At 39.4% G+C, this 19151-nt stretch overlaps 1 protein-coding gene across 3 annotated transcripts in view; it reads right to left on the bottom strand.

The window, feature by feature from the left end:
- Positions 1-19151, bottom strand: part of TBL1X (transducin beta like 1 X-linked) — a 239746-nt gene that overhangs the window by 17052 nt on the left and 203543 nt on the right. For all 3 annotated transcript variants that reach the window (XM_058045172.1, XM_058045171.1, XM_058045173.1), the window contains 5 exons: positions 16859-17108; positions 10185-10317; positions 3201-3342; positions 391-454; positions 192-289 (listed from right to left, as the gene is read on the bottom strand). In XM_058045172.1, coding sequence (XP_057901155.1) covers positions 192-289; positions 391-454; positions 3201-3342; positions 10185-10317; positions 16859-17108 — 687 coding nt within the window. The remainder of the gene's footprint in view (positions 1-191; positions 290-390; positions 455-3200; positions 3343-10184; positions 10318-16858; positions 17109-19151) is intronic.

The raw sequence follows: 19151 nt of genomic DNA, 5'->3' as shown, positions 1-19151 counted from the left end.
AACATTTTCTATGAAAATAGTATACATTCATGCAGCCTCAAAAATGTAATCAACATGCACTAAAATATATTAAAGAAATGTAAACTCTCCAGGGTGCCTGGAGAAGAAGAAACTAATCTTAAGGAATTCAGCAGCACAAGCTCACTCATCAGCATACTTATATGTTAGAATAATGTATTTTTAAAACTCACTTTATCAACACCAGCACTTAAAATATAATTCCCCTTTTTGTTCCATTTCAGGGCAAATATTGGACCTTTATGTTGACCTAAGGTGCTTGCAAGGTTACCTGGAATAAAGAACAGGTTATTATTACAATTTCTTTACAAACTGGTCAAATTACAGCTCACTGCTGTTTGATGCTTAAAGAACAATAAATGTTTGACTTACCATCTTCTGTCCATATTCTTGCAAAACCATCATATGAGCCTGTAGCCAATAGTGTTCCATCACTCTGTTGGAATATATAAAAATGGCAAAGTTGGCTATGAGATAAAGTCTGTTTCAACCAACCTTCTTCTTTCTTTTTAAACGTTTGCTAATTGTGATTTATGATTTTGAGTCCACTCATTGGGACAGATGATGCTATGATTTGAACTAAATGTTATTACTTCAGACAGCAGAGAGGAAATAAAATCCTCTAACAGTGAAATACTAGCCTATACCATCAGATATGAGACATTTATACAAAAAGATTAGAGAAAGAATACAAGATAGAACAAGTTCTGTGGGCTTCTTCCACTTAACAAACAGATACTACTTCTTAGACATAAAGGACCTACCAAACATCAACAGATGACCTAAACCCAGACTAAATCCCAGTTCAGTGAAATTCAGGCACCTCTACTTGGAAGAAGGCCCTAAGCCACATACACTCAGGGTGAACACCTCAAATGTTATCCACCACCAAGGAATTGCTCTCTTCTTGTCTAAACACAGACCCACATGTGCTCATGGGCTCAGTACCATGATGAAGAAACAGATTCATGAAGAAACATTTCTTCCAATCAGGAAGAAAAAAGCCCATGAATCTGATCCGGAGATCACATGTATTCTGGAAGGAACCCTTCACAGGATATGTCCTGTGCAGCCAGTGAAGCTGGTGTGATTGGGCCAGAATAATTAAAACAGAACTTTGCCATCTGGTGACACTGTTGAAGCAGGGTATTTAGTTTTTCAACATTTCAGAACCTGGATTAAGAGTGAGATTCATCCCATTTATCTCCAGACATGCAGAAGTTGGGAGTTAGTTCAGGAGTGCCCTCCATTACTAACAGCATCATGTCACCACAACTGTGAAGTGTAACTCATGAACTTGTTTGCTTTAGATTATGCCCAGTTCAATATGAAGGCATGTGTCTCTGTTTCTGCTGACTTAGGGTGAGTTTAGAAGGTTAAACCTACAGGAGATGAATCCTACCCATGGTATCAAAGGGCATGATCTGAATATGACCTCCAGAAATAACCTTTCCTATAACCTTTATGTCATGTAAGTCACACAAACCAGAGAAGAACTAATTCAATACCACCAGTGTGAAGATTTCACAGGGAAATATGATTAATATTGTGGTTCTAAATAAACTATAAAGGCAGATGGCATTTCTAGCTTGATGAATAGAAAATTAGAAAAAAGCATGAAATAATCCTTTAAAACATATGTCCACTCCAATCCTCCAAAAACACTGACTCAGAGCACTTGTAAATTTAACTCAAATATATAATAATGTAGGGGGGGAAATATCATAAGCTAAATGAAGCTCACTGTGATGCACACTTCTCTGGACCAGTGATAAGAAGAAAGGTGATAAAGGGCAAAAAGAGAAAAAAGAAAAGCTCGGGAAATTAGATATACAGTTTATATAATTTTTTTACTGGTAATTCACATTCTTTGGGAAATTCAAAGTAACTTGGAAGCACTTGAAGTATTTGAATTAGGAACATTTCCCTACCTCGAGTACTAGTACAATGCAAGGGAAGTACCAACGAAGTCTGGAAGGTAAGGAACTGCTACAGGAAACATTAGAGGGTTTTGGACAAATTTTCTCCTAACTGTTCTGCAGTCATTGCATATTTTCCTCTTACAATTTCTCTTTTCTTACTCCTAGAAGCAATTTTTTTCACAAATATATTTCTTCACTTTAATATCCACAGGAAACAAGTAATGAACATAAGCTTGAATTTCATTTGCTTCCTTGACCCACCTCTGCTTTCTGTACTATTCACCAACTTCTTCCACTGTGCAAATATAAAATACACAGGGGAAAGGTGACTTGTGCAGTGGCCTTATCTTTTACTCTGTGAAGCACCTAGCTCACCTGAAGGACAACACTGCAGTAAAGATTAATCGAAACTTGATCTCTGGCCAGCAACTGAGACTCTACATAACTGCTGAAAATCCCTTCTGGTACTTAATTAATCTGTTTTCCTATGAAAACAAGACTAATGTGATCACTCTGTCTGTACTAGTATCAGCAAAACAGGCAGAATGAAAATTAGCTTGAAGTAATTAAGTTTTCTGCAGGATCCTGTAAGTTTTTTTGGTAACAATTAGAGCCGTCCAAAGGCACTGCCCAGAGACTGGGGATTCTCAACAATACCTGTCCTCTCTGCTCACTTCAGTATTTTTGTGCATGAGCACATTATCTAAGATAGGAGGTTTTGCAGGATGAAAGTAAAAAAGGGATCAGACAAGACAGTTTCATCCAGAAGGTAAGGACAGAATAACTACACATGCTCCTACCAAGACAAAGAAAATAATGTGAACAGATTTTGCTGTGCACAGCATAATTCAAATGAGAGAATCTGGAGTCCAACCTCAGAAAAAGCTTCACTGGTGCTTTTATCTCCTTACATGCCAAAATAAAGTATCTATGAGATGCAAATACATTATTAATGAGGCTTCAGTATTACATAGATTGTTTGTTTAATCTTGGTTCTTAAAGCTAACTAAGTTTATTTTTACCCATGCTCCTAAAATAGAGATATATCATTGTTAAGCTCGAAGATGGCAACAGTCCTGGAAAATTACAGCATGTAGGAGAAAGTTCAGCCTACTATGAGTATTTGAAACAAGAGGTCAGTAGGTTAGGACAGAGCTTCTGGTCACCTCAGATATGAAAGATATGGAGCAGCAACTGTAATTGCCTTGGAATTAAATTTAGACAGTTAAAAACCATGCAGAGTCTTAGAAGTTAGCTTACATTCCAGTCCAATGAAGTCACATCCTTATTGCTGGGGACATCATGTCCTCCTTCTCTTATGCAGTGCCTCAAAACCAGCTGAGTGGAGCCGCTGTTGCTGTTCTCGTTGAGATTCCATATCCTGGCCGTGGAGTCTCCGGATCTATAAAGCAATTATGCAAATAAGTGGAAAACTGCTCATGTTGACCCAGCAAACAGTGTAGAAGCCTGTATTTCTGTTTTCATTGAGACAACATGACAGCCTTGCAGGAGATGGGAGGAACAAGAGCTGCTGGCCTGGACTGTAACGGGACTGTCTGCACGGGGCTGCTGGGAACATCCTGGCTCTGTACAAAACACAGGTCTAAGGCTTTGGTGCTGGAATTAGCAGAAGTTCACCTAGGGGAGGGCCCTATTCTATTGAAATGTTCCAGATTTTACAAGGAGAAGTTGTTTTGAACCTCCTGAGAATTTTGATGTTTCTCCTGTGCACTGCCCAGAATAGATCCAACTAGCCTTCCCTAAACCTGCTGAACAGATCAGGGCATTACAAGCCTTTAAGAAGTGAATTTTATTTCCAACTTTGTGTACTTTTCTAAAAATGCTAACACATATTTAAATTATATCTGTCATAATAATTTTGTTTATTCAGGTAAGTTCTATCTAAAAACCTGTAAACTCCTGTCATCATTTTGCACTACATACCTAAAGCTGGCATCACCATAACTGAGTTAGTCTGGGGCAACTTACAGTAACTGTCTGTAGCTTGGTGCTTACATCATATTGTCTGAAAAAAATGGCAAAATAAGCACTGCCATGATAGAACAAGATAGAGGCAGCATCAGGATTTTGATCTATTTTTTAGAACAACTATTCTCTACAGAGGTGTTTTTAATGCAGGCTGAAACCCTGATTTTGCTTAGGAAAGGTTTTGAGGAGAAAGAGTTCAGCATTATCTACTTGTAAATAATAGAAGTATTTTGAATTTGCATAAATTTTTATTCTACTGAAAAATGTCTCTGAGGTTCTGAGATAAATTTGCCATGGAGTGGAAGATATTCCACTTTAAAAGTTTACTGGGATTGTTTTTCACATTCCCTTTCCTTACGTTTTTGAAACAACAACAACAACCAAAACCAAGTTTCCTGGATTTCTTGCTTTGTCCAGAAAGCAATTTTCATTTACATGCAGTTAAGTAGAAACTTGGAGCAGAGTTAACAATAATACTTGCAAGAATTCATACAGTGTAGATGAAATTTCATTGTTGATACATCTGATGTGTTAGATTTTCCTTTTCTTTAAAGTAATGACAAAAAAACTTTCTTTCCTGTGCACTATCAAGGAGAAAAAGTCTTTCTTCAAAGATCCAGTTTTGAAGGAATGGATCCACCTGTGACCCATTTTTGCTTTGATAAGCCATGTTTTACTGAAAAAGAAATCCATCATAAGAGAATACTAAATTTTCTTTTGGTCTAATAGTAAAGCATTTTAATTATTGATACTAAGAATACTAGGCAAACTTTCAACACTTGACATGCCTTCAAATGCAAATATTGACCAAGCAATTATCGAACTCCATTGATCTTTGGGTATTATTTTACTAATAATTTAGCCTAATTTTATACAAACATTTCAACTGCAAAAGCAAACACCTCTCTGCCTGTATCAGGAGCTCTGAGCTCCTCTGGGTTATGCCATGCCTGGGGAATGTGCCCCATCTCCTGTGAACCTTTTCTGCCAAGCTAAGATGTGATGGCTGGCCAGGGTTTTGAACTCAGCTACTCCTGTAAAGCCACTCTTTATTTCTGAGACATATCTTTCACATCAGTGATTAAGAAATAATTCAGATCAGGGTAATTTTTGCCACCACACAGCTGTGACTGTAATATGCATCCTTATTTCTTCAGAGGTCTGGAAAATTGACATTTTTGCATATGTTGGCTAGAAAATTAACCAGGTTAATCATGAGGCTCAGAAGTTAAGAAACATTTTAAACTGTGGTAACTAACAATGATGGGAACATACATCTTTAAAGGACTGCTCCATTGGTTAACATGCTAAGTAGGAAATTCCTTCAGGGCTGGTTTCTCTCCTATATATGATTGCAGGACCATCCTGCATTCATTGTAATAATTCAGTTTGTTATTGCACCCTGTGAATAAAGTACTCAGTCACTTGGCCACCAAAAGCAATCCTATTTGCTAGTTCTAAAAGGGTTATGTTTTGTTTTTCAACACTTTTATTTAGTCAGTTTTCTGGCAAGGCCTAGGCAATCTTATTTTCCAGTATTTTAATTTTGTTTTTTCCCTTTTCTTCTCCCAAAGCTACATAAACTATTATGTGTCCCTGCAGAGAGGCTTTATAAGTCTACCAGTGTGCAGCAAGGGTATTTGTGTGTCTTCCCTTTTGTTGCTGGGGATAAAAAAAAAAAAGAGTCGAAAGAATGCTCTGGAAAGTATTCTGATTTCTGGTGAATGATTCAGTGAACCCTGCCTTATTAGAGGAGCACAGTTCAAGCACAATTCAGAAAGATATTTAATCTCCTTTGCCCACAGAAGCATTTCTATCTACATGATAAAGCAGCTCATTCCAACATGCAAGTCACGAACACTTGAGTAATAGGTATACTCCTCTGCCCTGTGGAAGAGTACTGCCAAATTTTAGGAAGGCTGGCTCTGAAAGGATTTTATTTCATGCTCTCCTGCCCCAGTATGTTCATGAATCAAGGTGGACAAATGTTTGTGGAATGTAATTTGTGACATATAAAATTACCATTCTGTAACTGGAAGCACAGAGGTTTTAAGTGCTGCAGCTGGGTAAAGAATTTTGCAAGATGGTTGTTGAACCTTGGTATTTCTAACCTTCAGCTACAAGAAGACTTTAAATCACTGTTATTATAAGATGCAATATTGCTAATGTGTATTTAATACTTCTGGCTCCAACAGGTTAAAGGTTTTATTTTTTTATTTTAAAATATATTATTGAAAGAATTATGGGAAGGAAATTCCTCATTTTTATTTTGACATCTAACATTTCCTTAATAAAGCAGGTTTCTTAAATTAAGTGCTTACTCTTCCTAGGCAGTTAGTAGAGGGAAGTGCCTCACAGGTGTCCTGAATAAGATCTCTGCCCTACTGATTCTACAACATTATTCTCTGCTAGATGCTATTCAAGTCGACCTCCCCCAAGAGCTGATCATTTTGCATTCATGGATTTGATGCACTGAGGAAACCAGTCCAAATAGTCCCCTGCTAACAAATAAGCACTTAGAGTTAGCAGAATTAGTATCTGGCACTGACACTGAGGGGTGGTGTCTGAAATTAACACCCTCAACCTGGTAAGTCAAAAGGATTATTCTGAAAGGTAATTTACAGTGCATCCTAAACCACTGATATGTGGAGAGCATACCTGAAGTACTGAATATATAAAACCCAGAAATGATGACAGCAGATAGCCTGGAAACATCTTCTCTTGCTTCTGAGAGACACAAGCAAGAGCTGAAATATCTCAGACAGCAGCTTTTATGGATAATTACTTTGCTGACCAGGGAGAGCAAAGGTGCACAGAGTGGTTTGGAAGAGACAAGTCACAACCTCTCTGTGTGAGAGAGGCTGCCATAGATCAGCTGATAAGCAAAGAAACCTACTGTTGGTTTTGGGACTGAGGCCAGGTCCCTCTGCTTCATGGCTGTGCGAATTACTTGAAGGGCATGGCTGGATGTCACAGAACAGAACACTTTTGGAAGCAGCAGTGGAACACAAGCACAAAAACATCCTAAGTTGAACTGAAAAAGGTTTTGGAGTTCAAGGCTCTAGCAGCCTTGACATTCACAGTCCATCCACTTCCACACTGGGAAATTCAAGCACGTTCAGAACTCTGTCTCACTGGACCATGGTGACCTGTGCCAGCAAACTGACAGGTTATTCCCTGGCCAGAGTTTGGCTTGTTTTAATTAGCACTCTTGCTTGGGTCTCTGATGTTCTCTCTGAATAACTCCTGGGCATGGCTTGGTGGTTACAATGTCCAGAGATGGTTCCCAATGTGCAGTTTGTTTGGCAGCCAGGGCAGTTTGCTAGCACAGACAGCAGCCATGCTGTGCCAGCTGGCCTCAGTGCCCAGCAAAATTCCCAGGCACAGTTACTTTACTAATGTGGAGGCAGCCCTAATGGATTTCTGCACTACTCAGGGAATATAACCATCTGCAACAATTTTTATGTGTCATGAAATTAAAACTTAAGATAGTGAAAGATAACTAGTGGAAAATATCAGCCTTTGGGTTTATGGCTGGGAATGACCAAATATTGAGATTTAACCAAGCACCTATTTTTTTTGGCTATTTTTTCACCTGTCCAAAACACTCTATGCAATTATTTGCTTTGGAATGTTGACTTCCTTCATAAAGTGCAGTTAATCATCTCCCATGGCTGTATGCACACACTTCACTCTATTATTATAATGCTTCTGTTCATAACATCTAAGCATTCTTTTCATAGGCATCTGGTGACAGTCATGCCTTTGATAGCTTTTACTGGTATTTCTAGCCTCCCCCATCCTCATCTTTAAGGGTTATATGTGTGGTGGAGGGGGAAGAGCAGCTGCAGAATATATTTTTCTAGCTATTTGATCAGAGAAATTCCTGTCTCTCTGTTTTATTTTGAAATAGCTGTTTGCAAAGCCTGGAGAGTATATATTACTGTGCGAGTTTTCACACTCTAGGAAAACAGCAACTGAGTAGATATGACATTAAACATCAAAATCCCTTTCTCTCAGTGGGATAGTGACTAAATCTGGAAACCAGTGCTCTAGTTTTGGGTAACTCATTCTACATTTCTTTCAAACAGCTTGCTTCAGATTAGGTTCTGAACCTGCATTATTCTTTTAGTTGAGGATTGCATCAGGTTGCTGTCTAAACTGCTGCTGCGAGTTGTTAGAAAAATCTATTGCCTGTGTAACAAGGCTTCAGGAAAATACTTTGTCATTAACTGAGATTCAATTAGTCACTTTATAAACAAAACAAATATGTTATCTTTTCCTGTATTTAATAGCTAGGTTTTGAAGTGTATTTTTTCAGATGGGTACAATCAAGCAGATGGGAAACAAAAGAAAAGTATTGACTGGGCAGCACAACATGGCTGTTACAGAATCTAACAGTCTGACACTCACACATCAGACTAACTGCAGTGTTCTTTTTTTAATCATTACTTTGTAAAGGGCAAACAGAGCTGCAGAATACTGTGGATCTCAGGGAATTTCTCTGCCTTGTTTAACTGGTGCTGTAACATGGAGTTCACCTGTAGATAAAAGCTTGCACTATTATTATACCAGACAAAGGCTTCTTTGTGCCTTAGCATAACCACTCACTCAGCTCTCTTCCTTCAGTTTCACTTTCTTCTGGGCATTCTTTGCCATTTCAGTCACTCAGCTTCACCAGGCACTGGCTGCTGTTACCCCAATTCCAGCTGCATCCCTACCTTGTTTCTTACAAGCAGGCTAAAATCTGACCGAGATGCACATGGATTTAAATTATTTGCATTGTCACTGCACTGCTATTAGTCTGCTAAAGCACATGATTGTACTTTGTAACCACATGTGTATTTATGTACCTCCACGGTCACTAGCAAAGCTCATTACAAAAGGCCTATTACACTGAAGGGTAAAGCTTAATGGAATGGCTAGTGAGAGGGTATTCCTCTGGCTCAGGTACCTGACTAATAGTTCTGATTATCATCCTCCAGGTTTACCTGTAAGCTATCACAATCCAGGCATCCATCCACCAATACTCAGCACCCTGAGGCAAAGTTAAACACACACTGCAACACATACTTTGGTTTATGAAATGCTCCACCATTTAAATTAGCACACTAGGACTGTGCATCATGGATCCTAGGGAAGCAGTCCACTGCGGCAAGCACTCGCTTAAAATTGATAAATGAAGATATAAGTACTACAGATAATAAAAGTAGTATCAGACCTAGATATTAAAAAAAAGCATACTCAGCAGGATTCTGGTTCCCAAAATCCCAGTTTGTTGTCTGAAATAATTTTTTTTGAAATTTCTATCTTCACTGTCTTGGAGATCTCTGCTATTCATCCAACACGGAATTTATTTTATTTTTCTTTTCTATTTATATTGTAATTCCTTGTTTTCATATACTAAGTGAAGTAAGTAAGAAGACTATTCTGATAATCTTGCAAAAAAGCTAGAAATAAAATAAGGAAATGAAATACTGTCCTCTTCCTTGTGAGGAAAGTATCCTAATACTGCTAAGTAACTCTGATTTATCTCCTCAAACTATGATCAGCTTTACTCCATGTTTCCAGTTAGATTTCTTAAATCTAGTCTTCATGTTAAACCTTAACTTTAAGCATGAACATGGTTCCCCCAGTGCCTGCATACAGCTCCTGGGGTATGTTTACAACTGTGATTTTGTTTGGATCAGAAGTGCTTTTGTAAGTCAATCTCCTGATCATCCTACTTAGGATGCTCTTGTGGTCATTGCAGAGCAGTCCCTGCAAAGGATAAACTGGACTCTCTTCCAATGACACTAAAGCACAACATTCCCTTAAATCACTGCTTACTGCTCAGCTCACTGAACAAACTCAGGTCCAGTCTGAAGCACCTCTATCTCCATACTTCTGAAAAAACCTGGTGCATGCCAACGACTTTCTGAGACCCCAGGGTGAACAAATAACTAAGAGCAGTAGATTACATGATCTCCAAATATTCTGAGAAATTATCCAGACTGATTAAAAAATATTTCTAAAAATTTGTGTGTATTTAGGGCCACAGAATTTACATCTTAAATGTACAAATTCTTCATATTTGTCATCACCTTTTAACTATTTAGCAGTTATAAAGGTATGGTACTGCTGAAAGAAACACCGCTGCAGGCTGATACAACAGCCCAGAGAATACTCATTCACATCCCAAATACATTTACAAGTTCTTGCATCTCTAAATATTCTCTAATTGCAGGAGCTGGTTTGAGTCACTGTCTGTCTTACCCAGATGCTAGCAGGTCACTGACAGGGTTCCAGGCACAGATGAACACTTCTGATTCATGGCCCCGAAGGACTGTTGCTTTGTTAGGAGGAATTTCAACATCCCCGTCAATTTCCATTGGCTTTGAATGATTATCTGGAAGGAGATATATCAGAATAAATAGTTTACAAGATGCAGTTAGGTCTGTTTTAAAATCATGCTAGATTCCCAAGGCCTGAAGCTTACAGCAGCATATACACCAAAATTAATACTGTGCTGTGTCACTGACAATATTACTTCTCTCCAGCCATTCAAATTTATGACATTTCCCCAAAATGCAGAGCTTTCCAAAACACTCTGTATAGCTTTTCATCCCCTAAATACTCAGGATTTAGTTCAGTGTAGCTTTTCTTTTGAAGCTGGCCTCATTAAAAGTGACTTACAGATTTATTAAAATAATTTTTAAAAATAACAGAAAGCATTTATATTTTCTTACACAGTCTCCTATAAGTAAAATCTCTGCTACTCACAGACAAAAAATATACTGAGGAGGGGCTTCACTCCTGGAGCACATCAGGGCACTGGTGAATGATCACCTTCTCAAGGATATCATAATACATACAAAGGTACCAAATGAGTCATAGATATACTTAACCTGTGTGTTGTAACTCTGCAGTTCTTTGGACTCATCGCTTTTACAAAGTTCTTTTATTGTCTTAAGCAAGAAAAAGTGAATTTGAAATGATGGATTTATCTCAGTAACAACAATTCATTCCAAATTGCATCATGAACCATGTTTTTACTCCGGGCTTCCTCTGCTTCTGTATAAATCTTCCTCATTAAGCTCTGGACACACTTCCTGGCAGCATTACAAGATTATTATTCTCTGCAAACATGACACCATCCAAGGACAGGTGACACACTGAAACAGCAGACACCAGATGCTACTCTGCACACACGTGTGGCCCATTTTGCAGAAAGCACATCCAAGAGCAGGTAGCTGGCAGCCTCCTGTTACCTAACCAATGCTTTGGCCAGCTGATCAGCTCTGACTGATCAAAATGCAAGTTCTCTCTCTGGGTTAAGTCTTTCAGTTAGTCATTCTTCAATCACATATGAAGATCCATAGGTTTGCAAGTAGAATAATTATGCTCCATTATTGCGGCATGTTTATGGCATTTAAAATCAGCCATCTGTCCTGATACTTCAGCTCTGCTAAGCTATTGCCCATCAGCTGGTGAAGCAGACTGTGACACTGCACAAGTGCCATCAGGAGGAAGATCTCCAGATTTCCACCCTTACCTGGGCTCTCACATACCTGGTTTGGCTCTGCCTAACTTATGCTGAGTCACACAAATAGCACTTCTCACTGCAGATTTGGTTAGCCCCCTAAAACTATGTCTGTGTCACATCTACACCACAGATGGAATTGAATCTAGATGAGTTATACAGAATCAAGTATTAAAATCAGGAAACAACTAACAGTAGTTTGACAGCTTATTTCTAATGAAAAAGATCTACATTTTGGTTACACTCATTATCTACAGACTTGCTGCATAAACACTGGAAATGCCTATTTGTAAAATCCATACCTGTGCTGAGTTCCTATGTTAAGCATTGTCCTTGGCAATTCTCTATGTGTATGACTACTAAACTGAGGAGTCATTTGAGTAGTAAATGTAGTAAATTGAGATACACCAATACTCAAGATTTAGCCTGACACCAGCAGCTGGGATCTTTGATTCCAAGCAGTCAGGCACTGAAGAGTGAAGCACTATTAAAACCCACCAGAAGACACAAGCCTAGAACTCACAATTCTCTACTGCTCAGCACAGCACAGATTCACCACACTTAAAGCATATTTTCAAGAGAAAAACAGCAGCATGACAATGGCTATGCATTCATCTGTGTCCTCTTCACAGTGTGAGCTGGAAGCTGAGGGTAAATCACGACGATGTTTCAAGCACTTTAATTTGAAAAATTTAAATGAGATGCTATGCTTGCAACACAGGACCCTACTGTGATCTGCCTGGCTCTATGGGCAGGGCTGCTTTTTGCTCTCCATTAAAACCAAATGACAGCTGGGGAGCAGCGTTACTCCAAGGTCTGAGTCAAGAGGAGCTGTCAGAGCAAAGCCATCTGAAACTCAGGAATAGTTTTTGTTTGTATGTGGCCAAATGGAAAAACCTAGACACACACTTTGAATGCTATTAACTGCTGCGAAAAAAAACCCACAAAGAGTCATGCTGCAAAGAAGAAACCTTGCTCCAGCTGATACCTGGATTAGTACATGCAAGACCAACTGGCCTCTGGGAGAATGAAATACCTGCAGAATTATTTTGTATTGTATCTTCCAGTAATGATTTTTACAGAACAATTTTGGTGCTTTATGAGAAAACAGAGGGAAGGATGAGAAGCCTTTAAAAATAATTTGCCACTGTTCACATTTTATGTGGTTTTTTCCTACTTGCATCAGTAGTCAGGAACATCCATATTCAGAGTGTTACTGTTCAGCAGTAAACTTCAAATGCCCCATTGAACAAACAGGACAGTTCATGCCTCTGTGATACTGCCTCAGGCTCTTACCAGATTCACACAGACACTTGCAGGATACGACTGATATGATAATGGTAACAACAAAAAGCTGCAGAAACCCCTGAGCACAAACGGGCACCCTCTCAAGAGTGACAAGTTCCTAACCCAGCACCAGCTCTTGTGAGCCCTGGTCTCACCTGGAAATTTGGCTTTCCTATGGATGCAGCTACAATGTGTGCACGGGGAATGACAATGAATAGGTAAGAGAGATGCAGATAAGAGATAAGTAATAAATAAGTGAGATCAAGAACAGGCTGCTTTTGTTCTAAAGTACCTTCCAAGCAGAAAGCTTTCAGTTAGGATCTTATTTGCACAAAACTGCCCTGGGGGGTTCTCTGAAAGAGAAGGCATTTCTGATAACTGCAGCAGAGCCTCAGGTGAAAAACTAAGTCTGCAGGTCACATAGGAAGGACTCTGTCCAAATGTTAACACAAAACATTCTCTAAAGGCCAGGGGATCTTTGGTAATAGCCTTCATTATAATTCTTTTCCTCAAATGTATAGAAAATCCCAAACAACTGGAAATTAGAATATTACCCCAAAGTATTAAGATTGAGGGGTTTTTTTTAGTCTAAAAGGAAAAATTCTAACACACTGGTAAGTAATACTAACTATTTCCTCCAAGGAAAAAAATATATATTTTTAAGATTTTAAGATCTCGTGAGTGCTAACCCTGCCTTTTCTCAGGAAATACATTTTTTATTTTATTTTATTTTTTTTTACTTAAATATTCAAGAGGCCTTTCACTAAAGTTGTTCTTTATGGCTGTAGTTTTAATAAAAGAACAGGGCTTAGTCCTCTTTCCAGAGCTTTATTTTTCATAAACCTAAGTCAATCCTTGCAAATAAAATGAAACAAATTACACTAAAAATATTTGTGTTGGAAAACAATCCAAAGTTTGGCTCCATTTCTACATGCTGACTTTTATTTTTTCCTGTAACATTTGAAGTGACTTAAAACTGAGAACATTACTTGGGAAGCAACAAGAAAAGGCAACAACTTTTTAAATTCAGTATTTGAATCTGCACCTCAAACTATTGTTATTGTTTTCTGTCTCCTCTCTTTCTGAAAGCTATCATATTGTATTGGTAATGCCACATACAAAAACTTATCATATAATATTAAATATTTTAAAACCTTTCTGGAAAGACTTGAGAGTGTCAGGGAGAACTCCATGCCAGAATAAATGCAAACTAGGTAATTTCTCAAAGACATCTCTTCCTCCTGCTCCACCCATTCCACTTTTTTTGAGAGCCTGGTATTTGGGTGACTTCCAGGTTATGACTAAGGACTAGCACATCGTTTAAACCTCTGCCAATATATGCCAGGTCTGTGGAATACAGCAACAGTAAAAATTAATGTTTGGGAAGTTTCTCACAGCTTTCATATCAGCAGTCTTTTCTACTCATTATTATTTCTTTCTCCCAGGAAAAGTCCTTCTCAATACTCCAAGAAAAGATCTGCAACTGTTTGTGAAAATCCCCCTATTAAATATAGCTGTGATAATTAATTTTTTTTTTATTAGAAAATGTCAGATTTGAGACATCAAGGCTTACAGTGTGGCTGTAAACATGAACTGATCTTTAAGGCTTCCCTTTTGTTAATACAAAAGTAGGTATATTTTTTTGGATCAGAAGGAAATATATCTGAGTGGTTCTCTTTTAGTGATGAACCGATGGATCAATTTTCTACCTTAAGAATTTGGTTTTTTCAGGCCCTGAAACAGCAAGACATTCCCCTAAAATTTTCACAGATCAGCTGGAGATGTGTCAACAAACAAAATGTCAGCATTTGATACATTTAACAGTACTTTAATTTCAGTGTGTACCTCTTCACATATAAAATTATTAAGGTTTCAAAGCAGAAGGTTAGTTGAAAGTAAAACATACGCAACCCATAGTTTGAGAACAGATTAATATTTTTAAAATGTTCAGATCTTTCTTACATTTGCTTTCTCAAATAAAAATGTTATTTAAATAACTGCAGTTTTACTGGGGGAAAAACCCTGTCTAACTGGAATTCTCTGAAGCAAAACCTGTTTTGAAAGTCTTCTCACTGACCCGCACAGGAATCTATTCAGATCAAAGAGAAGGTGGAGACTGATAACTTTATCTACATTGCACAACTAATAAAATCTGTTACATGACTACAGTTCTGACCTTGTCTAAGAGCTGTTAGGACTTCCTACAAAACCTGCCATGCGTGTTCCTCTGGAGTTTTCTTGTAAGACACCTGGGCCGTAAGGGCTGGTTTCAGAAGTCAGCCAGTATGCAATGGGCCTTGCACACAGCAACCAGAACCAGTAATCCCATCTGCCCCACAGTGTTAGCACAGGCATCAGGATCTAGTTACACAAGCAGGTAGGACCCACTCTATTTGGAAATGTCTGACTTTGGATGATTAATATATAAGTGCAGTGTTCCTTAGTCACCCATGAACGAAGGTGAATTCAGCGCTCTTGAGAACTGACTGTTCCCAAAGACTAAGGAAATCTCAGGAAGGTAGGACCTTGAAATTGATACTTGCAGTGAATTTATGAATAAGCACAAGCTATTAAATAAAAGGCCAAGGAACAATTTTGCTCTATGTTTTCAAGACAGGTTGGCTGCTTCCAAGCAGTTTGCTGGGAACAGTCCTTGGCACATGTGCTTGGCAATGCTGTTTGGGAATGGACAGCTGGTGCAGTCCAACTGGGCTAATGACCATGACACTAAGGATAGGGATGCTCCTGTGCTTGGCCACACCCTACACAAATGGAAGCTGGAACATGCCAAACTGGGCCATGGACCATGCCAAGGCTATGGATAATCACAGAACAGCTACTGCACAAGGACAGCTATGCACTGCTCACACAACAGTTACACAGATAGGGCTTGTAGGGCTGTTGGAGGTTAGGATTACTCCTTTTGTTTTCTTTCTCTCAGGGAATTTTCTCCCACATGTCCTAAGGGACAACAATAACTGGCACTCAAGAGAGACAAAAGAAGTTGCCACAATACAGGGGAAGGGTGTGGCTGGCTACTCTATTAGCTGGGTGGTTTCTCTTGGACCAGCAGAAATAGCAGGAGATTTGGGCTGGGGGAAGGGGCTGGGTGCAGTTCCTTGCTCACTCTCATTTGTCTGCATAAGAAGGGAAACAGGCTGAGATCGCTGTGGGAAGAGTTCACCACCACTGTGAGGCTCCATCTCCTGCTGTCTTCTCCCACCCTTGCTGCTTCCAAGGTTCCTGCTATAGCTCATTTTGCCCTCCAAAGAGGCACAGGGACCTACTGCTCCTGTGGGTTCGTAAAGCAGGCCCCTTTTCCCACCCCTTCTGTCAGCTGCCATCAGTGTGGCAAGGCGGCTGAGCTCGGCCACAGCGCCCCCTGCAGGCGCGGGGGAGCCATCGCACCCGCCCTGCCCAGCCAGGAGCCAGCAGCGCCTCTGCTGGCTGTGCCCGGAACTGCACCCACGGGGAAAGCACCCGACAGCCAAGAGAAATCTGTCACCAGGTTTGTGGGTCTGTCTGCTGCTGCTGCCAGAGTGGTTGGTTGTTTTGCCTGTATGTTATACATACCAGGAAAGAACTGTTACTCCTTTTCCCATATCTTTGCCTGAAAGCCCCTTAATTTCCAAGTCATAATAATTTGGAGGCAAGGGGGTCATATTCTCCATTCCAAGGGAGGTTCCTGACTTCCTTGGCAGACACCTGTCTTTAAAACCAAGACAAGGTCCCAGCCTCTCAACCCATCTCTCTCCTAGCCTGGCCAAAATGACAAGCTTTGGCTACAGCATAGTTTTTATCCAATATCTAAAAGGATCTAGAAGGCTCATAATAACGTCTGGGTAGCCTGCTCCAAGGAGAGAGCATACAGCTCCACTTCTTGATTCTGTCTTCAACTTGCAATTCTGAACATATCTGAAGTTTTCAGGTTGTTAGACACAGATAAAACACAGCCCTGTGATATGAAACATCATTTTTAATCAACATGCCCTGAAATGATTGCCCTTAATTCTACCACCATGCAAAAAGTACACCTTGCACCCCATGCCGTAACTAAGTACAAGAACATTATTGAAACACAAACAGCCCAGTGATGGCAGGCAGCTGCATGTTGGCTTACTTATTGCATGTGCCCCATTCTCCTCTCCATTCACAGTGGCTTCTCCGTTCTTTGGTGTGTTCTGCTGGGAAACAGCAGTCGTCGTGGCGCCCGCTGTGGCCGCCGTGGCCGCCGCGGCTGCTGCGGCGCTGGCCTGCTGCTGCGCGAGCTTCTCTCGGAACGCTTGCTGCCGGGTCTGGACGACATCAGGCATCACCGCGTCTATCAGAGACAGGGACTCTATCGGCCTGCCATCAAATACTGTACCATCCTGCAGGGAGAACGAGCACAAGGGAAATCCCAGGGTTAGGATCTTCACCACTCAGGCGGCAAAGAATCACAAAATAAGTCCGTGTGAAAATACTGCACTTTGACTGAACCAACAGGGCCACAGGACTGCCTCTCTCTCAGATCTGTGATGGTGGCACTCATGGTCCACTAAGAAATCTGATTGGTCAAAAAGTAATTTGTTGGAATTTTATAGAAAGTTCTAACATATATAATGCTTTACAGATGCAAAAGGAGTTAAGCTGTGTTAAAAAATACATCTGACCAATGACAAAAAGTTTCACTTTGTTTTCTGTTTGAAAAAACAGAGTCATGGCTAAAGCCATGATAAAGGCAAAAAGACTTTGGTTAAACTGCTTGTTTTCCCACACTTACAGGAGCATAGGAATGGAATGGAAGCAGATGATGTATAATGAACCTCAGCCAAAACATGATGTATGCATAAATTCGGTGGTTTCTTATGTAGTTTTTCAACCCAGCACCACCAGTTGTAGCTAATAATACAAGACAGCCTTACCATTATTTTTATTTTAGTCCACTATATTATTAATAATAGTTATGAATTTCATTTTGATTTCTGTAAATTAGACTTCAGCTTCAACAACAATTGAGTAAACTTTTGGGGGCTGTTGAAGACTTAATACAGACTATATTGACTTAGCTTTTCTTGACTTTCACTCTCCTATTATCTTAAATATAGGGGAAAGATTGCAGTAGTCTTCGTAAAGTGCAATTTTGCCAATCTTCTACAGACTCCCTTCAATTCTTTGAAATAATAATGATCTGGTGGTGAAAGATTTGCTCTTGAGAAAGAGCAAGTAAGAATAGGATACAGATATATAATGTAGCTGATAAACAATATAAACTTCCATAGGTGAGAACAATTAATATAGAAAAATAGCTGCTTGCCTGACTGGTATGTTTCTGCTGACCTAGTTGTTGCATTACCCCTTATAATTACAATATTAAGATAATACATATTTGTTTCCTCATGAGGAAGAAAAAGGAGGAGACAGTCATTAGAGAAGAAACCATAATCTCTTTCTCCTCCACATTTTTTATGTGTCTGCCAAAATTTATTTGAATCTTGACTCAAATTCTTGCTACACAATAAACAAAATATTTGCCAACAGATCCTGACATCTTACACTTTCATCTGTAAATGTGCTCACTGGACTATTTACATGACTGCCCTTTAATAGATCACAAACAATAATTTTATGCACACTAGTTCATAGACTCGCTGATTACATAGGGAAGCATCTATGGTAGCCCTTCCTGGGATTCAGATGTAGCATGAGTGGCCTTTGCTTTGCTGCAACATACTTAACAGTATGTGTTTGAACAGGATCAGAGAATGGTTTGGGTTGAGTTGGAAAGGACCTTAAAGGCCATCCACTTCCAACATCCCTGCTGTGACAAGGACACCTTCCACTAGATCATGCTCATGGCCTTGTTCAACCTGACTCAAACCATGAGAGAGAAACATAAATCTTATAGGTGACAACAGGCATATTTTCAGATTATTCTCTCATTTTAGGGAAAGTCTTGAAGCTGGGCAATGCAGGACCCTACAACCTGATCTAAGCGCTTCAGAGCTGGAACGTTTTAACTGTGTAGCTCCAGTTTCAGGCATGGGGCAAAATGTTAAGCAGCAGCAAATTGAGACAGCTTCCTAACACTGGTTTGTTATTACAACTGCATCAAAGTGCAGCTTGGCGTGAATGTCAAATGTTATTGCCCCAATTACAAAATAACACATATACAAATCTTAAACGTGGTATTGAGTCACAAGAAGCAAAAACACACAGAATGTTTGAATAAAACCAAAAGAGTTTCCAAACTACACATTGCAAACAACACAGCCCTTTCTCTATTTTATATTCCTTTGTTCTCACCCATGCTGTTCACATGCTACATTCAGGTGTAGAGGAAAAAGCAGTAGCTTCTCTGTATTAATTTTTATTAGAGATGCTTGTCAATCAGAAGTATCTACCATAAAAATCTTGTAATGCAGCACTTGCTT

Source organism: Melospiza georgiana, chromosome 2 (assembly GCF_028018845.1).
Source record: "Melospiza georgiana isolate bMelGeo1 chromosome 2, bMelGeo1.pri, whole genome shotgun sequence".
Lineage (NCBI taxonomy): Eukaryota > Metazoa > Chordata > Aves > Passeriformes > Passerellidae > Melospiza > Melospiza georgiana.
The sequence above is the reverse complement of the archived record's forward strand: the minus strand, read 5'-3'. Positions and strand labels throughout refer to the sequence as shown.